General features: G+C 34.2%; 1 protein-coding gene and 1 pseudogene across 1 annotated transcript; one reads left to right on the forward strand and one right to left on the reverse strand.

Moving 5' to 3' along the window:
• Positions 1-2,793: 2,793 nt before the first annotated feature.
• Positions 2,794-5,427, forward strand: LOC133865271 (beta-amyrin 28-monooxygenase-like). The gene is made up of 3 exons (XM_062301649.1): positions 2,794-3,926; positions 4,801-4,988; positions 5,098-5,427. Exons 1-3 carry the CDS (start codon positions 2,963-2,965, stop codon positions 5,401-5,403), a joined length of 1,458 nt encoding a protein of 485 aa, XP_062157633.1. The 5' UTR covers positions 2,794-2,962; the 3' UTR covers positions 5,404-5,427.
• A 4,913-nt stretch (positions 5,428-10,340) lies between these two features.
• LOC133865951 (lupeol synthase-like) lies at positions 10,341-22,880 on the reverse strand (annotated as a pseudogene).
• Between the last annotated feature and the right edge of the window lie 636 nt (positions 22,881-23,516).

Consider the following 23,516-nt stretch of genomic DNA (forward strand, 5'->3'; position numbering starts at 1 on the left):
CAAATTTATTTATTTTTGTAAACATTTACCAAATGAAAACATGCAATGCTTGAAAATACAATATACAGGGAGTTAGTCAACTCTCGTTGGTCAAAATTTTTGGTATTTTCAATCAATGTTCAAGATTATATTCCACTTTCATCCCAAACATTTCCGATATAGACTTCAATATAGATTACAAAAGAGTAATGATATGCATACTTTTACTTTCACTTTTATAAATTTTTAAGTGACTTTTAAAATTATTATTAAATTTTTGAATAAATTTTTATTTAATAGTAATTTTAAAAATGACTTAAAAGTGTGTGAAGATGAATGCAACGAAGTAAGATTGTGTGTGAGGTTATTCATTGCAAAAATGATTATGAATTCTCTCGGAAACTAACTCCCGATCGACAAAATGTAGAAAATTATAATCCATTCTTTTTCTTCGATAAAGCCAAAGAATTATGAGTATATTTTCCAACATAGGCGTCGTGGGTGGGAATTGCCATTAATACTCCTACGGACCATCATATTGTTTTCAACGGCATTTGACAAATGGCAAAATATATGATAGAAATGTGATGTTAACATTAGACTTTTAAATTGCGAAATTACATATTCATCATAAGACATTATGTACAAAATAAATCTTAATTATAAAATGACTGTTCTCTGTTTGACTTGAAATAGAGAGAATACCATTCCAATAACTCTCTCTTATCCCTTTTGACGAAAAAAAAGAGAAAATAATCCCATTTCTTTATGCATTACTTTGGTTTTGTGGTTCTCTTTGTGTTCTATTAAACATATATAATTGCTTGTTATAGAGATTCGACAAGGAAATTCATAGCATGTGATTTGTTGAAAGATGTGATTTGTTGAAAGTGTGACCCACCCATCAATTCTTAATTATGACTTTCATGTTTATAACATTGATGCTGCCTAGTGGGTAGTATACAGGTGTTTGGAATTTTCAAAGTTGCAGGTGATGAATTTGCATGTTGAGAAGCTTCTCCTAGGATGCAGCAGGAGGAACTACCATGTGTGTGGGTTGTGTGTAGATCAACTGGCCGAAACTTGCATTTATATGTCTATTTCGTAGGGTCTATCATCGTGGTTTCAAATGGCAAAAGGTAATAAACTCAGAGATTTAGGTGTAGCTGCATCTATGTCTGTTTCGTAGGGTCTATCATCGTGGTTTCAAACTTTTCAACGTTTAATAAGGGCATTTATAGCTGCTACCTAGCCATTTTTTCTAAATATAGAGAATAAAATCACTTTTTGCTTCTCTATTTTAAAACACTTTATAATAACTTTTCTTAGAGTATTTTTAGTGAGCTCTCTAAATTTTAGCTAAACAATTTACTTTTGTTATTTTATCTATCACTTTTAAAAAATTTCATACATCAAACTTCTTAAATATATATATATATATTTTTTTTTATTTTAACTAGATATTATTTTTTATTAGTTTTGAGAGCAAGCACTTTCACAACTTAGGTGCGCCACCCCCAAAGGTGGACGAGGGTGGCTGCACAGCTACCCCTGACCCTTAGGGTGGCCCGAAGGCCTCCCCTAGATGCCTTTGGGGGTGGCCCAGGGGCTAGCCACGTGCCACCCGCTGTCACCTTTGGGGTGGCCACGCGGCCACCCCCAAGGGCTTGCTCTTGAGGGTGGTGGAAGACCACCCCCAAAGGCATTTAGGGGTGGCCTTTGGGCTACCCTCAGGGGTTGGGGGGTAGCTGCACAGCCATCCCCATTGGTTGGGGGTAGCCACCCCTTTTCTATTTTTAGTTTTTTTTTTTAAATTATTTATTTATATATTTTTTATTTTAATCGACACGTGTTGCCATCTTATTGGTGTTGACGTGACGCCTAATGAAATCTGTCAAATTTTTTAACGGATTTTGAGTTCAAGGAGTGAGTTGTAAAATTAAGCTAACCACATGGATCTCTGAATTAATTTTGATACCAGAAGTAGTGATTTGTAATTTAGATCAACCACATGAACCAATGATGCAATTTTTTTCAATTTTAAATCCTTCCAATTATTTTTAAAAAATGTCCAAAATCATTTAAAATAAGCTCTATAAAGAGGCTCAAGGAAGGTCCAACTGGCAGTTATTTTAATATCGCTAATCAGCTAAGATGGAGTGGTTGCGTTTATGAAAACGTGATAACCACCAAAGGCTCATGGGGTTAGCGGTTAAAGGCAATATATAACCGTTAACTGTAATCGTTTGTACACCCTAATACCAACTATGTCCTAATATTAATATTTTTATAATTGAGAATTTTGCCATCTCACTAAATCAAACACTTTTTGAACTTCGACATCCAGTAGCTTTCAAATAATATTCCAAACTAATTCTTTATATATGGTGGTTTAACGTGATATTAAAGTGGAGATTTGAAATAATTAAATATTTCACATATTTGGTCTCATTTACTTAAAAAGATTTTAAATATTTCATGTGTTTATTATTTATGTATATCACAAGGAGCTTTTAGAACATTTCGATACCACGTTGAGCTTATTGCAAATAAAGTAATCTATATAGATTGCTTTTGCAATTTTTTTCCTAGTTTTTATTTGAAATTTTTACAAAGTAAATAATAGCAAACAACTTCCAATTAATTGAAAGGTTTGGTGAATGAAGTTTTGTTAAATTAGTCGGTAGTTCTTTATAATTTAGAGTGGGCAATTAAAAATCACTCTAATTTAAAATTGGGCTCATTAAAATTTAGGGTGGGGTCATTTAGCATTTTTAGAGACTTTTATTACTAGCTTTCCGGCTATTAAAAGAGAGAAGAAAAAGTTGATATTCAAATTACTTTTTAAACAAGTCTATGAACACTTAAAAGTCAAGAAAGTAATTAATATTTACAACTATTTACATCTTTGGACATCATTTTATTAATCCTATACATAAGAAAGTAGCAAACTAATTATGTCACACTTGCCAACGTACCCAACATGGAGCTCATCTTCTTCTCCTTGATTTCCCTATTCTTGGCTTCTTCCATTTATTTTGGTATTTGTTCCTTAGCTTATAAAACAAAAGAAAATGTCACTCGCACCAGCCCAGCCCTTCCTCCGGGAAGTTTCGGTTGGCCAATCATTGGTGAAACCCTTCAATTTTTGGCTGCACTCCAAGAGGGAGCAGTGGAAAAGTCTGTCTCAAAGAGAACAAGCAAATACTCCTCAAAAGTATTCAAAACTGAGATTCTTGGTCAGAATTTCATCATATTTTCTGGCGCTGCCGCAAATCGATTCATCTTTTCAAATGATGGCAAGCTGTTCATACGTTGGCGGCCTCCCTCGGTTCAAAAGCTCATCCCCTCCACGGCACTCGTGCCCATTGAACATGATGATGCCAAGGCCAGGAAGTTCATATCCTCGTTTTTCAAGTTCAGTGAGGTTCACAAATTTGTGGCATCAATTGACTCCATTTCAAGAACCCACTTTAAGAATTACTGGCAAGGCAAAGATCAAGTTAAGGTACATCCTCTAGTGCAATTGCACACGTTCACCTTAGCTTGCCATTTATTTATGAGCATCGATGACATGGAGAAATTGTCCAAGTTTTTGTGCCACTTCAATAATCTCACTAACGGCATACTATCTCTACATTTAAACATCCCGGGAACACCATTTTATCATGCAATAAAAGCAGCAGAAGCTCTCAGGGAAGAGATTTATATGATTATTAAGGAGAGGAGGGAAGCTTTAGCAAATAATTTGGCGTCTCCAACACAAGACGTGCTATCACAAATGATTGTTTCGCCATGCGGCGACGGCGGGTTCATGACAGAATTGGAGATTGCAGATAAGATTTTGGCATTTCTGTTTGGGGGCCATGACACTGCGACTGCCACCATCACTTTCTCTATGAAATATCTTGCTGAGATGCCTCATGTCTATAATGAAGTTGTAAGAGGTATTAATTTTTTTTTTTTTTTTTTTTAACAAAAAAAAATAAAATTTCATTCATGCATCTACACAAAACTAGCTCCATCGTAGTGCGTGCTAGCATACAAAACAAATATAATGCTCAAAATACGCCTGCGAAAAGAATTCAAAATTACTTCTAGTTTTATATATATATTTGCTCAAGCTAATTAATCGGAGAATGCCTTTTTTTATGAAATACACAAGCTCTGTATTTAGAGTAATGCTACATACTTATTTCTTATTTTATTGGGCTGATAATAGTACTTAGTAGCTCTTGGATCCGTCTTTATTAAAAAGTACAAAATTTAAAGGATGATGAGCACTGCTACATAAACCCAGTGGCATGAGAATGAGATGATCATAAATGAGTATTCAAAATTACTCTTGTATTTATAGAACTAGGCTAAGAACCCTTAATCAGAATTATAACACCCTAGTCCCATATTGGGAAGATGAGTAGTCTACATAGAGTGTGTGGTTTATAAAGATAGTAATAAGTTCTAATTAGTCCCACATTGCCTAGTTATTTATTAGGTGAAATTGTGTTTTATAATAGATTTTAGGAAAGTTCCAAATTGACTAGTCCTTTTGGAGTAATAACGCAGATGTGGCTAATGCTTTTCTCTGGGTCGTTACAAGAATTTTACCTTATTTATTCATAAGAAATAGGAATCAGGATAAAAATCAATTTTGATTTGATTCCACAAATAATTACTTATTTCAAATAAATTACTCAACACCTAAAATTTGTGTTTTATTTAAATCATCACAATAAATATATACATGCATGTGGCATACATGCAGCCTTTAATATATTTAGGAAATATATTAGACGAAGAACTACTTGTTTTGCATGATAGAGCAAAGAGAGATCATATCGCTAATGAAGCCAAGAGAAGTGCTATGTTGGGATGACATACAAAAAATGAAGTATACTTGGAACTTTGTGAGCGAAGTGATGAGGCATAGAACAATTGTTCAAGGTGCTTTTAGAGAAGCCAAGACAGATATCCCCTACGAAGGTTATGTCATTCCCAAGGGTTGGAAGGTACGTACGTACGTGACCTTCTTAATTCTATATATACAATTAATATTCTAGCTAGTACTTCATCTTCTTCATTAATTTAATTTGCCATATAACAAATTTTGATTTTCAGATATATTGGAGTGTGAGTTCGACCCAGAAGAACTCTGAATACTTCTCAGAACCAGAAAGGTTTAATCCAAAAAGATATGAAGGAAATGGACCTTCTCCTTACACATATGTTCCTTTCGGGGCAGGTCCTCTAATGTGCCCAGGAAAGCAGTATGCTAGAGTGACTGTTCTTGTCTTCCTCCATTACGTAGTGAAAATGTTCAAATGGGAACCAATTCTTCCGAATGAGAAAATAAAAATCGAGTCGGCCCCCGTTCCAGCAAAGGGCTTCCCAGTTTGGCTTTCCCCTCTCCACAATTATAAGTAAAGGTTTTCTGATTTTATAATAGTTCTGATATGATTTCATTTTGTTAATTTCCTCTTTTTTTTTTTTTATCGATACTTTTCTCACCTTTGTAACGTGCTGGTTGTTGCACAATTATATTAATTTAAAGTTAAATACTTATTTGCCTAGGTGCTTTACGACCTTTATTTTTTGTCTCTTCAGTTTTACTTTTTATCAAATTTGATACCTGTAGTATATGAAAAGACGGAAATGGTACGTACCTTCGTCCAATTTGTCGTCCCAAAACTAACATCCAGCCACGTCATCCTACAGGTATCGGCGAACATGCGCGACACCTGTTCCCATGGCACACCTCAACATTGATGTGCTACCATTTTTTTTTTAATTTTAATGATTTCTTATATATATATTAAAAAAAATAATAATCTGGGGTGGCTGCCACCCCCATTTTGGCCAAGGGGGTGGCTCAAGGTACTATTTCTGATACTTATTCAAATCACATGGAGCACATCATGAAATTTATAAAACTACAGGGGGTATATATTAGAAAAAAAATTTGTGTTTAAGTAACAAACATTTGATCATTTTTTGGGTTATATCAATTGGCCACACATATAATTTTGTGTTTCTAATTGTTAGACATGACTGATTAATTATTTATTTTTTTATGAAGGGTTCAATTCTTGTCAACATGTTATTTTGATACATGACAGACATACATATTACTTTTGGTTCAAAACAGGCATACCAAATATTATTTTGTATAAAATACCATTTGTAATATAATTACAAAATTAAAGTACCATTTATGGTACTTATTAAAACCACATGGGGCACATCATGAAATGTATAAAACTACAGGGGTATATATTGGAAAAAAAATTGTGGTTTTATTTTTTTATAATTCTAGGGGTGGCTTAGCCACCCCTTTGAGCCACATGGGGGTGGTAGCCACCCCTAAACCGGCCGGTCTGGAGGTGGCCGAACCACCCCTGTGGCCCATGGGGGTGGTTCGGCCACCTCCGAGAGCCAAAGTGAAAAAATAAAAAAAATAAAAAAATTTAGGTTTTGGCCCTTAGCAGGCACCCCCACGGGCCACGGGGGTGGTTTGGCCACCCCTAAACCGGCAGGTTTGGAGTTGGCCAAGCCACCCCCAGGCCAAATGGGGGTGGCTCGGCCACCCCCAAGCCAAATAGAGGTGGTTTCGAGCCACCCCAAGGGCCAAAGTGAAAAAAAAAAAAAAAAAAAAAGGTTTTGGCCCTTGAGCCACCCCCATTTTTATTTTTAATATATATATATATATATATATATATATATATATAAGAAATTATGAAAATAATAATAATAAAAAAATGGTAGTCACGTCAGCGCTGAAATGTGCCACATGGACAAGTGTCACGCATGTACGTCGACATCTGTAAAATTACGTGACTGGACATTAGTTTTGGACGGAAGTACCATTTTTGTCTTTTCATATAACCACAGGTACCAAATTTGGTAAAAAGTAAAACCGATGGGGCAAAAAAAAAAGGACATAAGGTACAGGGGTGTATAAGCTATTTAACCCTAATTTAAATAATATGGAATTATCTACAGTATCCCGTTGGATAAACAACCTTTAAATCTTGACTTTAAATTAAATACTATATATCCATTTTATTTGAAATGAAAAGAAACTTATTATCGTACTATTCTAATCACTGCATTAAGCTTGTTATTCATAAAATCTAATTGGTGTTTTGTGTTTTAAATTCCGTCAGAAAAACCAAGTTGAGATTCTTTTTCATTTATCGAACGGCATAGGTCATGAATTGTTCAATGGCTTTTAAGCTAGGGCTGAGCATGGGGCGGGGGGGGGGGGGGGGGGGGGGGCGGGGATGCCCATTTTTTGGCACCGCCCCGCACCCCTGCGGGTTGCGAAAATCGCACTCGCAAACCGCACAAAATGGGGAGAACCCGTGCGGTGCGGGGTGATGCGGGGTGGGGGTGATGCGGGGCGGGGGGTGCGGGTTATGCGGGGATATGCGGGTTTAATACCTAGATCTAGAAAAATGATAAACCAAACCAAAGCTAGATTTTCTCAGGAACCAAACAAGAAAATCAAATCCAAACAATACCGAATTCAAACAGAATCAGATTCAAACAGAAAAATCACAAACAAATCACAACAACCACACTCAAACAAATCACGAAAAAGGGATGAGAGGCCACTGACCTCAGGATCGGCGACTCGGCGAGGCCTCTTGAAGCGAACGTCGACGATCTTCCCACCGTTCCCGGTCTCCTCGCCAACCCTGACGTTCCCATTGTTCATGACGTTCCCACAGAACCGATGACTCGGCAAGGCCTATCGACTTCCATATTTCCATTGGAGCAAACGCAACACGACGGAAGTCGTGAAGAAGAAGAAGAAGAAGAGGGGAAGGGTGCGGCGCTAGGGATTAGGAAGAAAAGAAAAGAAAAAATGGGAAAAGGGGGGGGGGGGGGGTGGGGGCGCGGCTCTGCTAGGGTTAGTAATAGTAGGGTTTTTTTTTTTTTTTTTTTTTTTTTTTTTTTTTTTTTTTTAACTGTGCGGGGCGGGTCCCCGGGGTTTTTTAAAACCCCAACCCGAACCCGCAACCCGCCCCGCCCCGCCCCGCATGGGTATATCAATTTTTGACCCGCACCCGCAAAAAATCATCTAAAACCCGAGATTTTAGGGGCGGGGATGCGGGTATTTGATCAGCCCTATTTTAAGCTGTCAACAGCTTCAACTTAAAAGACTCATGGCCGTTGGTGGGGCTCGGCCCAGCTACACTGCCTACACGCCCCTTCATCTCATTCTTCATTCTTGTAATTATTGACTCCATCCTCTTTTGGGGAGAGAATAGTAATATATTGATAATTAAGACCCTAGAAAAAAGTATGTTTAATTTAGCAATGAGAATGGGTCAGTGAGCAGAAATATACCAATGATAAAAAAAAAATTAAATTTTAAATACCCTATTTTAAACGTCCTTAATTACATGTTAAAAAGAAAAAAGAAAAAAGAAAAAACCCTACCATCAGAAACTGTCCTGTTGTGGAATTTAAATTCCACGAAATTTCTTTTTTCTTGCGCAGATCAGAACCCTAGCTGTATATTTTTTTTTAAAAAAAGGCCTTAGCCACACTCTCTTATTATTTATTTTTCTGCCAGCAGCGTTTCACTCCCTCTCTTACAAAAAAATTCGGTTTCCTCCACCTATATCTCTCGCGGTGGACTGCAGTGTAGGCCGGTATGGTCTCTCCCATTATGCGTGTCTTGCCTTCTTTTTCTTTTTTCTTTTACCTGCTACTAGCCGAGTACTCTTCATGTCGTCCTTTTTTCTTTTTCTTTTTTAAGCCATAGCAGGTGTCTGGTTTTCTTTTCTTTTTGTTTTTTCTGTGCTAGCTGCAATAAGGAATATGATCCTTACACAACACACATTACACAATTGGAAACCATACTCACACTAAGAGAGAGGATGAAAAATAAAATAAAATATTGAAACAAGAGTTACAAGAACTCAAGAGATAAGGTCACAAGAGTTATAAGAACTCGAGAGACAAGACTTACAATTAATGGAATAATGTTTTTCATTAATCATCCGGATCAACATTGCCAAGGATGTCTTGTCGGCAAACAATCCCGGAAAAGATTTCTAAAAGAATCTATTACAAAAGCAAATAAGCCACTTCAACTTGTTTATGCGAATGTTTGTGGACCAATTAAGCTATCTTCATTCGGTAAAAACCGTTATTTCCTCATTTTCATTGATAACTTTAGGTGAAGCACTTCGTACACTTATCACCGAAGAAACGATATTTAGTGTAAAATTTTATCTTTTTTTGTATGGCCTATATACTACATGTATATATGATTTATTATATTTAATAATAAATTGTATATACGATAAACAATTTGGTAATTTAATTGTATTAAATAACCTAATGGAATCGAATTAAATTAATTATTATTGTAATTAATTTGTAAATTGATATCAAATCAATTTAACTAATTATCAATTTAATTAATCAGTTATTCCTTGATAGGAGGAACAATTACAATGTATATGAATTTTGAGGGTCTCTAATATAGCCTATATATAAAGAGCATGTGTACTCTATCAGTTCGATAATCAGTAGACATAGGCCAGAACAGGGACAGATGGAGGGGGGCCGAGAAGGGTCAAATACCCGCCTCACCTCTCAAAATTAAACTCCCCTTACGCTTGGTAGAATTTCATCCTATGCTCCGGTTGCCCACCCTCATAAACTCATTAGGGGGCAAACTTCTCCAAGAATACCACGAGTCTACTCAAGCAGCCGTAATTTTCTTCTTCTTCTTCTTCTCCCTTATTTTTTTTTTTTTGGGTCGCGGTAACTTTCAGTGTTTCTGTAATAGGAAGGTTGAGAAAGAGACAAGGTTGAAGACACAGATAGATTTCTTTTTGTTTTTCCAAAATATACGCACCGTTTAACAAAGTTGTCAAACGTCATTGGTTGCTTTGATTTTCTTTTTCAAAACCAAAGCACTCTTCTTAAGGAAATGATTGTGTGCCCTGATCTTGTTCCATGTAGCTACTTATTTACTTAAACCGATAGAAAATAATGAATTTAATTATCTAATTAATACTATAACAAAAAGTAACTAAATTACAACTCCTTTATTTGAAGTTGAATTTAAAGAGGATGCAACATGATCCCTCATTAGAAATTTAGAAAAAAAAGGAAAAAAAAAACTATAAGTTTTATTATTACATGATATTGCACATTTAACATCCACAAATATTGTATTACATTACATAATTGAGTTGCTAGCTGTTTGTCTCACATCAACAATTTTAGAATTTTCTTCATTTATTTGGTATATATTGGAGAGACCAGTCTTTTTCAAGCTAATTTAATTTGGGCTCCTAAAATTCAATATGCAATCCTGTGCTTATGCATTCAGGTAATCATGAAAGCAAAACTCGCCTTCGATATTCACCAAGAGCTCATATCGGAAAAATGTTTCGATATGATGAGTAGTTTAGTGTACAGTTTCGCATAAATACTCCAGTGATTTCCTGTTGCCAATAACCATCGATTACGTTATGATTGAAAAAATAAATTAATAGTTAAAAACTTACTTTGATAAAAAGAGAAAGCAAAAAGATTAAAACCCAACTCAGAGACTTGCACTTAAAAGGATAAAGTTTTCATCCAAATTGGATTAGAAAAAATTCATCTAATCCAATCTATTAAACAAACATTTGTTCAGATATAGTCACAGAGCATTGGATTCTCACATCTATTTTTAAAATGTATGTGAGAATCATGTGCTCTAAGGTAGTTGTCAATTTAATAAATTATATCAAAGGAAAACTTTGTGAAATTATTAATTATCTAAACGCGTTGAGTTCTAAATAGACATGGATTACCTGTTGAGGGAAGTTACCATCCTTCATCTGCGAATTGATCAACACTCTTACTCCACGATGAATTGGTGTTGGGTCTATCTTATGTAAGAAATTACATATGTGTCCCTTAGACACATTTAATTCATTGTAACAGTTGGAATTTAAATAATTATCATAACGGTAATTATTTAATTTGTAACGGTTGGAATTTTAAATAATTATCATAACGGTAATTATTTAATATAAAGATTAAATATGATTTATTCCACATTAAGTTATATGAAATGATAACGGTTTAAAACGGTTTTTTATATTAATTTTCTGATTTATTCTTCTTGATGGGAGGAGAATAATCAGCCATCTAATTAATAATGAGGGTCCCTAGCCTACCTATATAAAGAGCCCTGTGTATCCATCTATTGGCACACTCATAGGCATAGGCCAGAAGAACTCTCTGAATTTTGTTTTGTTTTGTTTTGTTTTTTTTTTGTTTTTTTTTTTTTTTCAGATTTTGGAGTTGCAGAAAACTTCTTCGTTCTTCGTTCTTCATCAAGCTTTAACAAAATATGGCTGGAGGTATTTATAATTCCGCTGCTTATTATTTTATAGCATTTTATTTATATATTATGCTTACATCTTAACCTAAAGTTGTAAAAACATTCAGAATCAGCATATGGGTATGTTTGTACTACACAAAATTTGAAACGGTTGAATACTTAATTAACCTTCAGACTTTCTTGATTTTATTTGTGTAAATCTTAATTTTTCTGTTCATATATATGCATGAAGAGTACTTTAGTGATAGTACTTCTTTCTATAACGCATTGCATTCTTTGGTTCTCTACAGCAATGCACCGACCTGCCCAGCATCAATGAGGGATAACAAGGCCCATGCGCTTTGTACTAAATTTGTACGGTTGCCTTCTATATTCGTCCACACCTGTTTCGCAAAGAAACAAAGGCCCATGAGGTTTGGTAGTATACATTCAAATTGAAACAAAGTGCTCCATACCTTGTTTTGGCTTGATAGGTAACTTTCGCCCCATCCACCATTAGGTAGCTGCTTTGATAGCAAAAATTCACAAGCTTTGCGAATTGCAAGACAATTTTTGTAGTTTCTCCCACATGCTGCCAGTGCCCCTACAGCAAACCATGTACCATAGGTATGTAGCAAATCCCCCAATGACCATACCTGTAAAAATGATATTTTCTACTTCAATAACGCTATCATATGTAAAAATATTAATTAAATGATTATATTCATGATTTTTAATAAATTTAAGTTTTTAGGACAACAAGTGATTCAACATGATATCAGGGTAAATGCCTTGAGCTCGAACATCTTCTTCGTAATTTACCATTCATTTTAATTAAATATTCTACGTACTAGGCCTAAAAAAAATAAAACATAAAAAAAATAAAGAAACTATAAGTAAATTTGATGCACTCTCCTATTGTTATACCCAATGCATGCTACCATTGTTTTGTATGTTTAAACATAGTCATTTTTTTTTCCAAAAAAAAAAAAAAAATTACCATGATCCATTAGGTTCTTGCACGTTTTCAATGTATTGAATTCCCATGGAAATGCTACTATCTATCTCTGTCCTTCGGTGTCTGGTATAGAACTTCCTAAAGAGTACCAGGCTTTGAACTGCAGATGAAGTGCACTCTACGTACCTATAAGGTGACACGACCTTGTTAGGAGGAAAATATGAGCAATACCGTGGTAAATGTTGTGCGGATCGAAGAGGTCTTACTCTCGCTCAATAAGGGCTTCTTCAAAGAACTCTGAGGAGTTGAACTTCTGCAAAAGTAGATACAAAAATTATATTAAGAGTGCTGGGTAAAGAAGACGATTTTTGTCTTAAGTATGAGCAGACTTATCAAGTTTTGAAGAGTTACCTCCAACCAACCATATGCTCTTTGAGGCTCCCATGCTGAGAAACCACCATTGTTACTCTGTAATGCCAATTGAAAGAAAATCAATTATTCATGTGAAGCATTTGGGAAAGCTTAAACATAATAAAGTTGCAGAAGTGAAGTGTATAATTTAGCTATAGAACAACCTTTCTTAATTACTAACTGAGTCAAAAATAGAATTTGTAAAGTTGAATTCTTACTTGTAGAGAAAGAATGACATTCACGGCATCATAAAGCCGCTCTGTCTCAATTTTTTCCCCAACTAGGTCCTGAGGCATTTGTGAGAACAAGATTGCAACCTACAAAAGAGAAGGTTTTGCCAAATTTCATATTCTCCTCTTAAGCTAACCTCGAGAATGTGTAGTTTTGGTCATGTATTTTGAAAGAGTTGAGGCATTACCTTCAGCCCTTCAGCAGTGCAGTCAGAGACTTGCCAACCATGATCATGCATCGAGAATGTCCATGCTCCTTTGCTGATGTGGCGGTACATAGCTTTGAAGTCCCCAGAAGGGTTTTCTTGGACCTAGAAAATAATATGACTAAGTTAAAGCATTATCTTTGGAAAAAAAAATAAAAAAATGTAAGGAGTATATGCCGTATATTCTGACCTGTGAAGCCTTTATGAATTCATGTGCTTTACGAAGTGTTGGCCAATACTCTTTGTTTAGATTACAAGAGAGAATTGCCTGAATGGCAAAACCCGCATCCCACATCTGACAGCCGAAACTCTACATCACATAAACCGGTCATCATTTAGTACATTTTAAAATAAAATACTTGATCTTCAATGGGCCAAGATTTTGCAGGCCTGACTTTTCGGTAAGTGCTTCAAGTATATGTGACTGCATTAACACGCACACATGTTTCTGGATGTGATAATTATGGTTTTTTCTTGTTCCACAAAAGTCCAGTGACCGAAAGAGGCAAGGGGTGATCAAATAACCTGAATTTTTAAGCCATCTTCAGCAACCCAATAGTTGTCTGGAATCCTGTCTAGATGGAGCTTGTATGCCTCCCCGCTTGGATCTTCAGCCCAACATGCAATCAAACATATTACCTGTGATACAACTTACCTTGACAATTCAGTTCATTGATGACAAATCAAATACTTTGATATGTATTCCCTCATTTTCATTGTATATGCAAGACTACAACACTAGTTATATATTGACCTTTTCAACGCTTCCAATGCAAAGGTATTTGCTGTTCTCGTCCTCATAATGTACATGACCAATTGCAGCTTTTAGTGCCTTCTCTCTCAACATTGAAAAGGGCCAATATGCCATGAAAGGCTCCGCTACATTGTGAAGAAATCCCCATAACATATCTTGTATGAGGGAATGTGGATAATAGAGATCCTCCTGAATTAGCAACTTGGATGAGTTTTATGTATGCATTAATTTCACTAGAAATCTTCATAATTGCTTGTGCAATTAGAATATGTATGGTGATAATGATATTGTCTTAGGGTCTGTTTGGATTTGCGATTTCAAAAAGTGCGATGTAAAATAACGATTTTAAAATGTGCGATTCGAAAAAAGTGATTTTTAAAAACATAGTTAAGCGTTTGGCAAAATCGTAGTTTAACTTTTAAAATCGCAAATTTACCTTTAAAATTTTGCGTTTTCAAAAAAGAACCATCTTATCTGTGATTTGAAAAAGCAGATTTTCTGCTTTTTCAAATTGCAATTTTTAAAAACGCAGTTCCCAAACAATTTGTGTTCTGCGATTTGGTTTAAAATCGCACTTATTGTCTACGAAATCGCAGTCCCAAACGCACCCTTATTTGAAAGAATTTTGCAAGAACTTTGTGAAGATTGCAAATAAGGAAGATGTGACATATAGGTTTCTTATAAAAACGAAATGCAAAAGGATTAAGATTCAACTAACCTTTGCAACTGTATACCGGGCTTTATTCCAGTTAATTTGGTGGTAAGGCTCGTTATATAACTCTTGTCTTAGTGATTGAATCAATCCAGTGATTTGACCAACAAATCTCTTCCCATATAAATAAGACATTGGCATGTAAACCAAGCGACTGTAGCATAACATTTTGCCTGCATTTCATGTAATGCACACTTTGAGTATCAGATACATGCACCAAGTCTAACTCTTTGATAAATGTTTTAGTACTACATACATCTTTTGAAATGTGCTTTCTAGCAAAATGATGTGAGTGGAAAAAACCTGGATGAATGGGGAGGATTTCAGGAAGAAGCCAGAACTCTAGGGGCAGTGGATTGCAGCCTGACCACTCATACACTCCTAGTACCTATACATGAGACGAGACATTTGAATTTTCTTTTTACATCACAAGTTCACAATATTATGCTAAAGATTATATACAATTGAAGGTAAATATGCTTCCATATTCATTTTGTAAAAGGGACTGCTGCGGAACACAACAATAATAGTTTATTGGGTCCTTTAATTTTATTTAGTTTTTTTATTCGGTGTATTAGTTTATGTTTTATTTAATTAATGGAGTTAATTATTTTTTTAGGATTTGGCTTAGATGCTAAAAAAAAAAAAAAAAACCAGTACTACAGCACTTATCTTGTAGTAAATTGTTTTAAGGGTTCATATTTAATTTTATTTTTTCTCTCTTTCTCAACACTACAAAAAAAATTGTTTTTCGCTACTTGTAGTTCACCGCGTGTACGGTCACTGTACACGTGGCGAACTGTTGGCCGCGTGCAAGTGGCCACGTACATACACGCGGTGGATCCGGTTGACACTAACTGCACAATTGGCCGCCACGTCTAAAATACACGTGGCCAACAGTTGGCCGCGTGTATTTTAATACACGTGGCAATATGTTTTTTTTAAAAAAAATTAATTTTTTTTTTATTTAATTTAAATCTGTATTTAATTATTTTTTAAATTATTGATTGTATTTTTAATTTAATTCTTTATTTTTAGAGGAAAAAATATATAATAACTGAAAAAAAAAGAAGAAGAAAAGGAAAACACACGTACGAGCAAGTTCAGTAGAGAGAGAGAGAGAACACACCGTGAGAGAGAGAGAGAGCGAGAGACAGAGAGAGAGAGGGAGAGCGAGATACACAGAGAGAGAGAGCGATACACAGAGAGAGAGAGAGAACACACCGTGAGAGAGAGAGAGCGAGAGACAGAGAGAGAGAGCGATACAGAGGAGAGAGAGAGAGAGCGATACACACAGAGAGAGAGAGAACACACCGTGAGAGAGAGAGAGAGAGAGAGAGAGAGCGATACAGAGGAGAGAGAGAGAGAGAGAGAGCGAGAGACAGAGAGAGAGAGAGCGATACAGAGAGAGAGAGAACACATCGTGAGAGAGAGAGAGCGATACAGATGAGAGAGAGAGAGAGAGAGAGAGACAGAGAGAGAGAGAGCGATACAGAGAGAGAGAACATGTATATTTAACGATTTTTTTAATTTCATTTGAAAGTACTGTTCAGTGGCGCGCGGGACAATTCCCGCGTGCCTAGCTACCTTCACAAATTCTCTTATACATATATATACATAATAAAATTTGCTTTTATTAATATATATTTAATAAAAACAATTAGCCATGTGTATTTAATACACGTGGCTACTTGGACGCGTGTAAAAAATATACGCGGCCATATACAAAACTTAATAAAATTTGTTTTTATTAATATATATTTGAAAAAAATAATTGGCCACGTGTATTACATACACGCGGCCAACTGGACGCGTGTAAAAAATACACGCGACCAATTGGCCGCCTGTAAAAATACACGCGGCCAATTGGACGAGTGTAAAAAATACACGCCGCCAATTGGACGCGTGTATAAATTACACGTGTCCAGTTGGCCGCGTGTAATTAATTACACGCGGCCAACTGTAATGCGCATACCTTTAGCCATGTGTACTGTATACACGTGGCTAATTGGACGCGTGTCTACAGTAATAGGTACTGTAGACACGCGGCCAATTGTAGAGTTTTTTGTAGTGCATGGAACACTTAAAATTAAATCTAAACCCTTAAAAAAATTACAACATAAGTGTTTTTTTTTTTTTACAACATAAGTGTTGGTAGTTTTTTATACAACACCCTAATCTTAATCCATTTTTTGTAATTCAATAAATGGGCATTATGGTTGCCCTAAGATATGTTAGGCAAATCAATAATACCATGTATTTTAGGTAAATTAATAAATGGGTGTTGCCCTAAGGTTTTTAATCGGGGTCTATTTAAGCATGCTTTGTACTCTAATGGAGATAGACTATGATATGGAATAAAATTATTGAGAAATTAGCTTTCTCTTCTCCCCCCTTGTTTTTCGTCTCTTCGTCAGCTTATTTTTCTTCTCTTCGTCACCTTATTTCTTCTCTCTTCCCCTTGGCTTATTTTTCAATCTGTTTCTCCTATCTCTAATGACTTTCTTCTAAATCTTGATTTGTTCTGCATCAGGTACTCTTGTAAATGCTTGAACTTTATATGCATGAATCTAAATGGAGAAGCTCAACTATTGTTGTTGCTACTAGTCTAGAGTTGATAAAAAAGTACGATGGAATATTTGTAAAGATCTAAAGTACAATGTGTGGTATTATTCTTTACATATTTTTCAGATACTTGGATTGAGATCAAGGAATTGCAAGGCCTGCAATCCCAAAGATTCATGATGTTCATTCAAAATGAATGGTCTGGATTAATTAAGCTACATAAGCCTTAAAACAACATGAAGAAAAATAACTAAAATGGTGGCCAGACTACCCCTTGAGGTGGTTGGCCACCCCCTTAATGACCACCTGTTCAAAGTGTAAAACGTTGGTTGTTGGCCACTTCTCAAGGGGCTAGCAAGCCACCTCAAGGAATGGTTCATCCATACCGTTGTTTTTTAATACTTTTATTAGTTTTTAAGGCTTACATGTGTTGATCCAAGCTGTTCATGACCAAAATTTTTTGAATTGCAAGGAATTGCAGGAGATTTTGATATGTGAACCCTCTTTTGGGACATTAGGAACATGTTACTTTAATAATTTTTTTTCTTGCAGATAGATGTATATTATCAAGAAAAATGATCATACCGTGACCCAAAACTTTCCCCATGAAGGAATAGCCATTAAACTACCATGGTCAAGGATCCATTTGCGGCCTCTAGCCATAGCCCCATCTTCACCATCTTCAGGTCCCTCTCCAAGTATTCTCAAGGCAATGTAGCTCAAAGCTGACCCAAACATTGTGCTGTGACCCTCTATATGGAACCCCCAAGTATTCTCAAGGCAATTAGCCAACTTTTTAGTTTTCTACGCCTTTCTACACAAACTTATATTTAGAAAAATAATACCTGATGATTATATAAGTATCGAATAATTTCCTTCTGGTGTGTTGGTGAAAAAATAGCATTGAGATCTTTAGTGATGTATAATGCCATTACCTGCATATCATCATAATATAGAAACAAGTTGTTGGGTGGAATTATTCCATTCTAATATAGCCAAACATAAATCGCAAAATATATGCATGCGCATAGTGGCGAAGGGATGGGGGGTGGTTTAGCCCCTGAAATTTTTTGACGATTTTGTTTTTTCAAAGTTTGTTTTCAAGGGCGGAGGGAAGGGGGACGGTGGAGCTCTCGCCCCGACAAAAGTTCTTTCTTCTTCTTCTGCCAAAGTTTCTCCCTTCTTTTGCAGAATTTCTTTTTCTTTTAAGAATCTGTTTTCCTGCCACTTCTCGAAAGTAGTGTAGTGTGGTGTTGGACTACCCCGTCAGCATTGTTTGATAATTGTGGAATAAAAATGTAATTTCTAGTATTACCCTTTCTCTCTCTATTTCTCTATCTTTCTTTCTTTCTTTTTTTATTTTTATTTTTATTTTTTTTTTTAATATATGAGTTCGCCAAACTATTAAGCTAAAATAATATCAATCCAAAAATGAAAAAAATGTACAAAATAATTAATGAAAAATTTGATTGGAAACCATAGCAAACACACACCATATAGTAAATACTATTTATGGGAGTATTACATAACAGATGACACTTTAATTTCTTAAATCAAATTGATTGTTGTGGTTATTGTGTATGTGCATGGAAGAAATGCATTGCTTTTCTTCTTTGTTATAATTTTTTTCCCTTATTCCGATAAGAACAACATTTACAATTTTTTATAATGTTTTCTTCATACTTCATAATTTCACCCGGCGCCAACAAATTTCAGAAGAGTTTTGTTACTCTAAGTTTGTTATTTGTTATTGTTTGTTTCTTTTATTGAGGCATTTATTTTGATTTTTTATATTAATAATTATTAAAATATGCTAATAATTTGATTAAAATATGTCATTTCTATTTTGATTTGCATTTATCACATCTTTTATATATAATAAAAACATAGTATATAAAGAGAGAGAAAAAAAAAATCTTATTATTACATTTTACTATCTTAATTCTTGGCTCCGCCATTGCATGTGCATGTGTTTGAGGTAATTTTGGGAAGAAAAAAAAAATATTTGGCTATTTTTTCCTTTATTTTTTTTTCCGTAAGGAATATTAATATATTATCTTATTCCTTCAACCCAATTTATTAAACTAACTGGTTTAGCTAGAATGCATGTACTATAAAAAGAGGAATACTAGAGTTTCTTCTAGTGTTCGTCTGGTGTCCATCTGGAATGACATAAATGTAATAAAAAAAATTACATCTATGTCCTTTTGGATGACATGGATGCAATGTTTAATTTTTATATTACATTTTTGTCCTTCCAGATAGATATCAGAATAACACTAGAAGGAGTTCTAGCATTCCTCCTATAAAAAAGGCATGTGAGAATCAAGAAGTGTAACAGTTAATGTAGGCATTTTTATATCTCAGTGAAAGAAAAATAAAATAAAGAATAAACATGCATTTGTATACAATGGTGAGAAAAATATATACAAAGGGTTGAAGGAAAAACAAGGGGCCAGCAGATTCAGCAGGCCAGTGGCCATCATGAGCTTGAATGGAGGAGTAAAAGCTTAATGCTCTTCTCAGTATAGTAATCATTGTTTCCTCTGTTATCACCTCTGTTTCTTTTAGTTTCACTGGTGGTGGAATTGGTGGACATGGGTTCTCCTTCCTAAGCTGTGAGTTTTCCATATCAAAGACCAAAATATGTCCAAGTGAAAAATAAGTCTAGTCCTCACAATTAAAATTTTATAGATTTTAACACAACCATATGATCATAAAATTAAAGGAACAAATTGACCTAATATCTAAATGTTGACATAAAAACATGAATGCTGCCCAGGGTACGTACTACAATTTTATTATAAGTTCCTTAAAAATTGAGTTAATAGTTTACGTGATATTTATTATGTTAGTCACTATAATTAAATTTACTTATTAAATTTGACTTGGCAATTTAATTAATTAGTGGTTGACGTGGAAAACGTCATAACGTGATCACTATCTAAATGTCGACATAAAAACATGAGTGCTGCCAAGAATACTACAATTTTATTACAAGTTCTTTAAAATCTGACGTAACAGTTCATGGAACATTTATTATGATGAAAACGAATATGGAAACTAATTCCGAGCCCAACTCAATCCTTTACCCCAATTAAGTGCTAGTTGGGCATAAGCTTAACTGGCCGGTGTCGTTGGTACTACCTCTCAATATATTTGAATTTTTTTGAATTTTTTTTTTCTTCATTAATACGCTATGACATGTATCTCTAGCTTATTTCTTGGAAAGTCATTCTTTGTTAATCAAAGTACATGCTGGTATTAGGTAGTTGCTGTTCCAGAATTACTTTCTGGAAAACCATGTAGAAGAAACCTTAGATTTTTTTTTTATTTTTATTTTTATTATTATTATTTTTTATTTATTATTATTTTTTTTAAGGAAATTAAAAGTACACATGTGACATATCCTCTCAAACTCAATTGTCAAGTCCCTTCCAAACAATTAATTGTGTTAATGTCACCCCTCAAACTATCAAAACATGTCAATGTCCTCCTAAGATCAACAAAAAGACAAAAATGATTATACATTTTTTTCAATTAGACAAAAATGTCCTTATAAATTTCGAAAAAAAAACTAAAACTAAAAAATAAAAATAAAACTTTTTAAAAAACAAATAAAAAATTAAGAAAAAATGAACTTTTTTTTTAAACTGAAAATTATATATATAAAAAAACGAAAAAAAAAGAAGAAGAAAAAACAGTTTTTTAATTTTTTTAATTTTAATTTTTGTTTTTTTTTTTTTTTTTTTTTTTTTTTTTTTTTTTTTTTTTTGTTTTTGTATAACTTTTTTTGTTATTTTATATTTTTTTAAATAAATTTTTCAGTTTTTTTTTTTAAATTTTAATAATTTTATAAGGGTATTTTTGTTATTAGAAAAATTGACATTTTTCGGTAGTTTGGGGGGAGAGATTGATACAATTGGTAGTTTAAAGAGAAATATTAACAATGAAGTAGTAATTTGAGGAATTATGTGTATTTTTTTAAAAATTTTTTTCATGAAAAGCTATTATCAATTTCTAAGGTTTAACCAGGTGGGTCCAGCTCATAACTTCTTAGATGGCTCAAATCACTCAAATCATTAAAAATTTGCTTAGTCTACAACTCTTTGGTCAAAGCTGAAAGATAATTTTCAAAACTGGAGTAGGCCATGGCCATTGTTTGTCTTTGAATGCAATGCGAAATGATATGTTTATAATTTTTTTTTTGTATAATTTTAACAATTATTTTAATTTAATTATTGGATCTGTTATTTTTACATGTGGTCTTAAAAATAAATTTGTTAAAATTGTATAAGAATTGTACAGAAATTGTAACATCATATTTCGAATACAATAATGCAACGGCTATAAACAAAGTGCAGTGTTTTCTCACCTTATCTTATGGTTATGATCCATAAAAATAGACCATAATCATTAACGATATTATGTTAAGGATAATTTTCTACCACAAAAATGGATCTTAGCTTATATTATATTAATTGACAAAAACTATTGTCAATTTTCTCAACAACCTCTTCTTTGTCTACTTTTCATCGATCTCAATGTGAAAAATCCTAGTATATGGAATTGACAGAAGATGGGTTCCTAATTAGCAATTGTAGTAATGGAAGACTCCAAAATTTAATTCAGAGCGCGCAGTTAATTTTGACCTTTATCCTATGATCATTAATTATTTTATCGTCCACAAAATTATAAATCCCCAACAGCTTTGCAAACAAAGGCCCAATACAAGGTTTCAACGTCTGAAAATTCCAAATTTCAAGGTTTCAATGATAACATATGTTTATCATTGTAGTGTTGTAAGGGGTACAATTTTTACCGCAATTTCTTTACAAATTAACGTTGCTGTTTTCAATATAGATTGCAAAAATATTATGATCCATTGTTATTATTAATATTATTGATGTCTTGTCCCTATTTTGTTTTAAACAAAAATGAGTTACATAATACAAATTCTGTAAATTCCAGGAATCAAGATCCCTTCTATACAATTTCTGTAAATTTCACATAACTTCCATACAATTTTTTTTTTTTTACATTGAATTGGTTTCACATGTGAAATTTATATACATGTGATTCACACAATATGAGAGGGGTTGCGAGAAATCATGCACTCCCCACTTGGTAGACAACTTAATTAATTTGTGTAAAAATAGGACACTAGTCTTGTACGACTTTCCTAGCAGCATGTGATTCAATGCCAATAAAGTGTTAAAATTAACTGGCTGCTAGCAAATACTGCTACCCAGCAATTAAAGCATAGACAAATTCTTGGCGTTTAAAGACGGCTGGTTGGCGTACAAAAAACGTACCACCCGATAAGTAGGGCTGTAAATTAGTCGAACTTAAACGAGTAGTATATGTGCAAGTTTCGCTATATAATTAAGCCGTTTTTAAAGTAACATTTTGAATTACCATGTCTACTAATATTCTTATAATACTCTTGTCACGAATCATGCTTTTCAGAGAAACTATAAAGAAAAAGAAAAGACATATATATAGGTATAGCCATGTAAATGTACGTACCTGCATCCTCATGAGAAGATCAGCGCTTTGTTTCACCCGAAACCGATTATTCTTGAACTCCTGGCGAGCCTTTTCAACTTGAGCATGTTCTTCGGGAGTGCCGGCATCAGGATCGAATTCCCAGTGTTGCCGCCCGATGAAATTGTTTCCGCTCACCAGCCCTGGCCCTCCTTCTGCTATCTTCAACTTCCACATCCTCTATATATATATACACATTCCACAAAATATATATGATAGGTTGATATGATATATACTTGGTGAAATATAATTTTATTCTAGAGAAAGAAATTATATATGTGAACAGTACTATAACATGCTAAAAGATATATATGATTTAGAATATATATACTATTGGTCTACTAAATAGAGATATAGAACAGTTTAACAGATGAAACTAAAGAGAGGCTGATGAGTGATAGTTTCTTGAATACCTTGAAAGCTTTTTTCGAGGAATATAAATTCTGAGTTTGTTCCCTCAGAGTAGCAAGAGGGTGCCACGTCTAGAGAAAGAGCACTTCAATGGGATGCAACATATTCATATATATAGAGAGATCGTGTGGTAGCTACGACATATTTGGAGCCCCATACCCTTGTCCTTAATTGTCCTTTCACTTTTTCCTAGCATGTACGTGTAACACATTCAGTACATAGGGGCCACGCTTTCGCCGCCCATCGGGAGTACTCCGGGAGCTTGGAAAAAGGACAAGCGAAAGAAATAAGGAAAAAAAAAACCATTTTCTAACTTGAATTTTTTATTTATTTATTTATTTTAATTTGTTTTAACTATTAATTTTATATTGGCTTAAAAATATGTAAATTTAATAAATTTGT

The sequence above is a fragment of the Alnus glutinosa genome, chromosome 4 (genome assembly GCF_958979055.1).
Source record: "Alnus glutinosa chromosome 4, dhAlnGlut1.1, whole genome shotgun sequence".
Classification (NCBI taxonomy): Eukaryota; Viridiplantae; Streptophyta; class Magnoliopsida; order Fagales; family Betulaceae; genus Alnus; species Alnus glutinosa.

Coding starts and splice junctions, on each gene's coding strand:
- LOC133865271 (XM_062301649.1), top strand. CDS start 2,963: ATGGAGCTCATCTTCTTCTCCTTGATTTCCCTATTCTTGGCTTCTTCC. Junction 3,927..4,800: donor CTATAATGAAGTTGTAAGAG/GTATTAATTTTT, acceptor TTTGCATGATAG/AGCAAAGAGAGATCATATCG. Junction 4,989..5,097: donor TCATTCCCAAGGGTTGGAAG/GTACGTACGTAC, acceptor TTTGATTTTCAG/ATATATTGGAGTGTGAGTTC.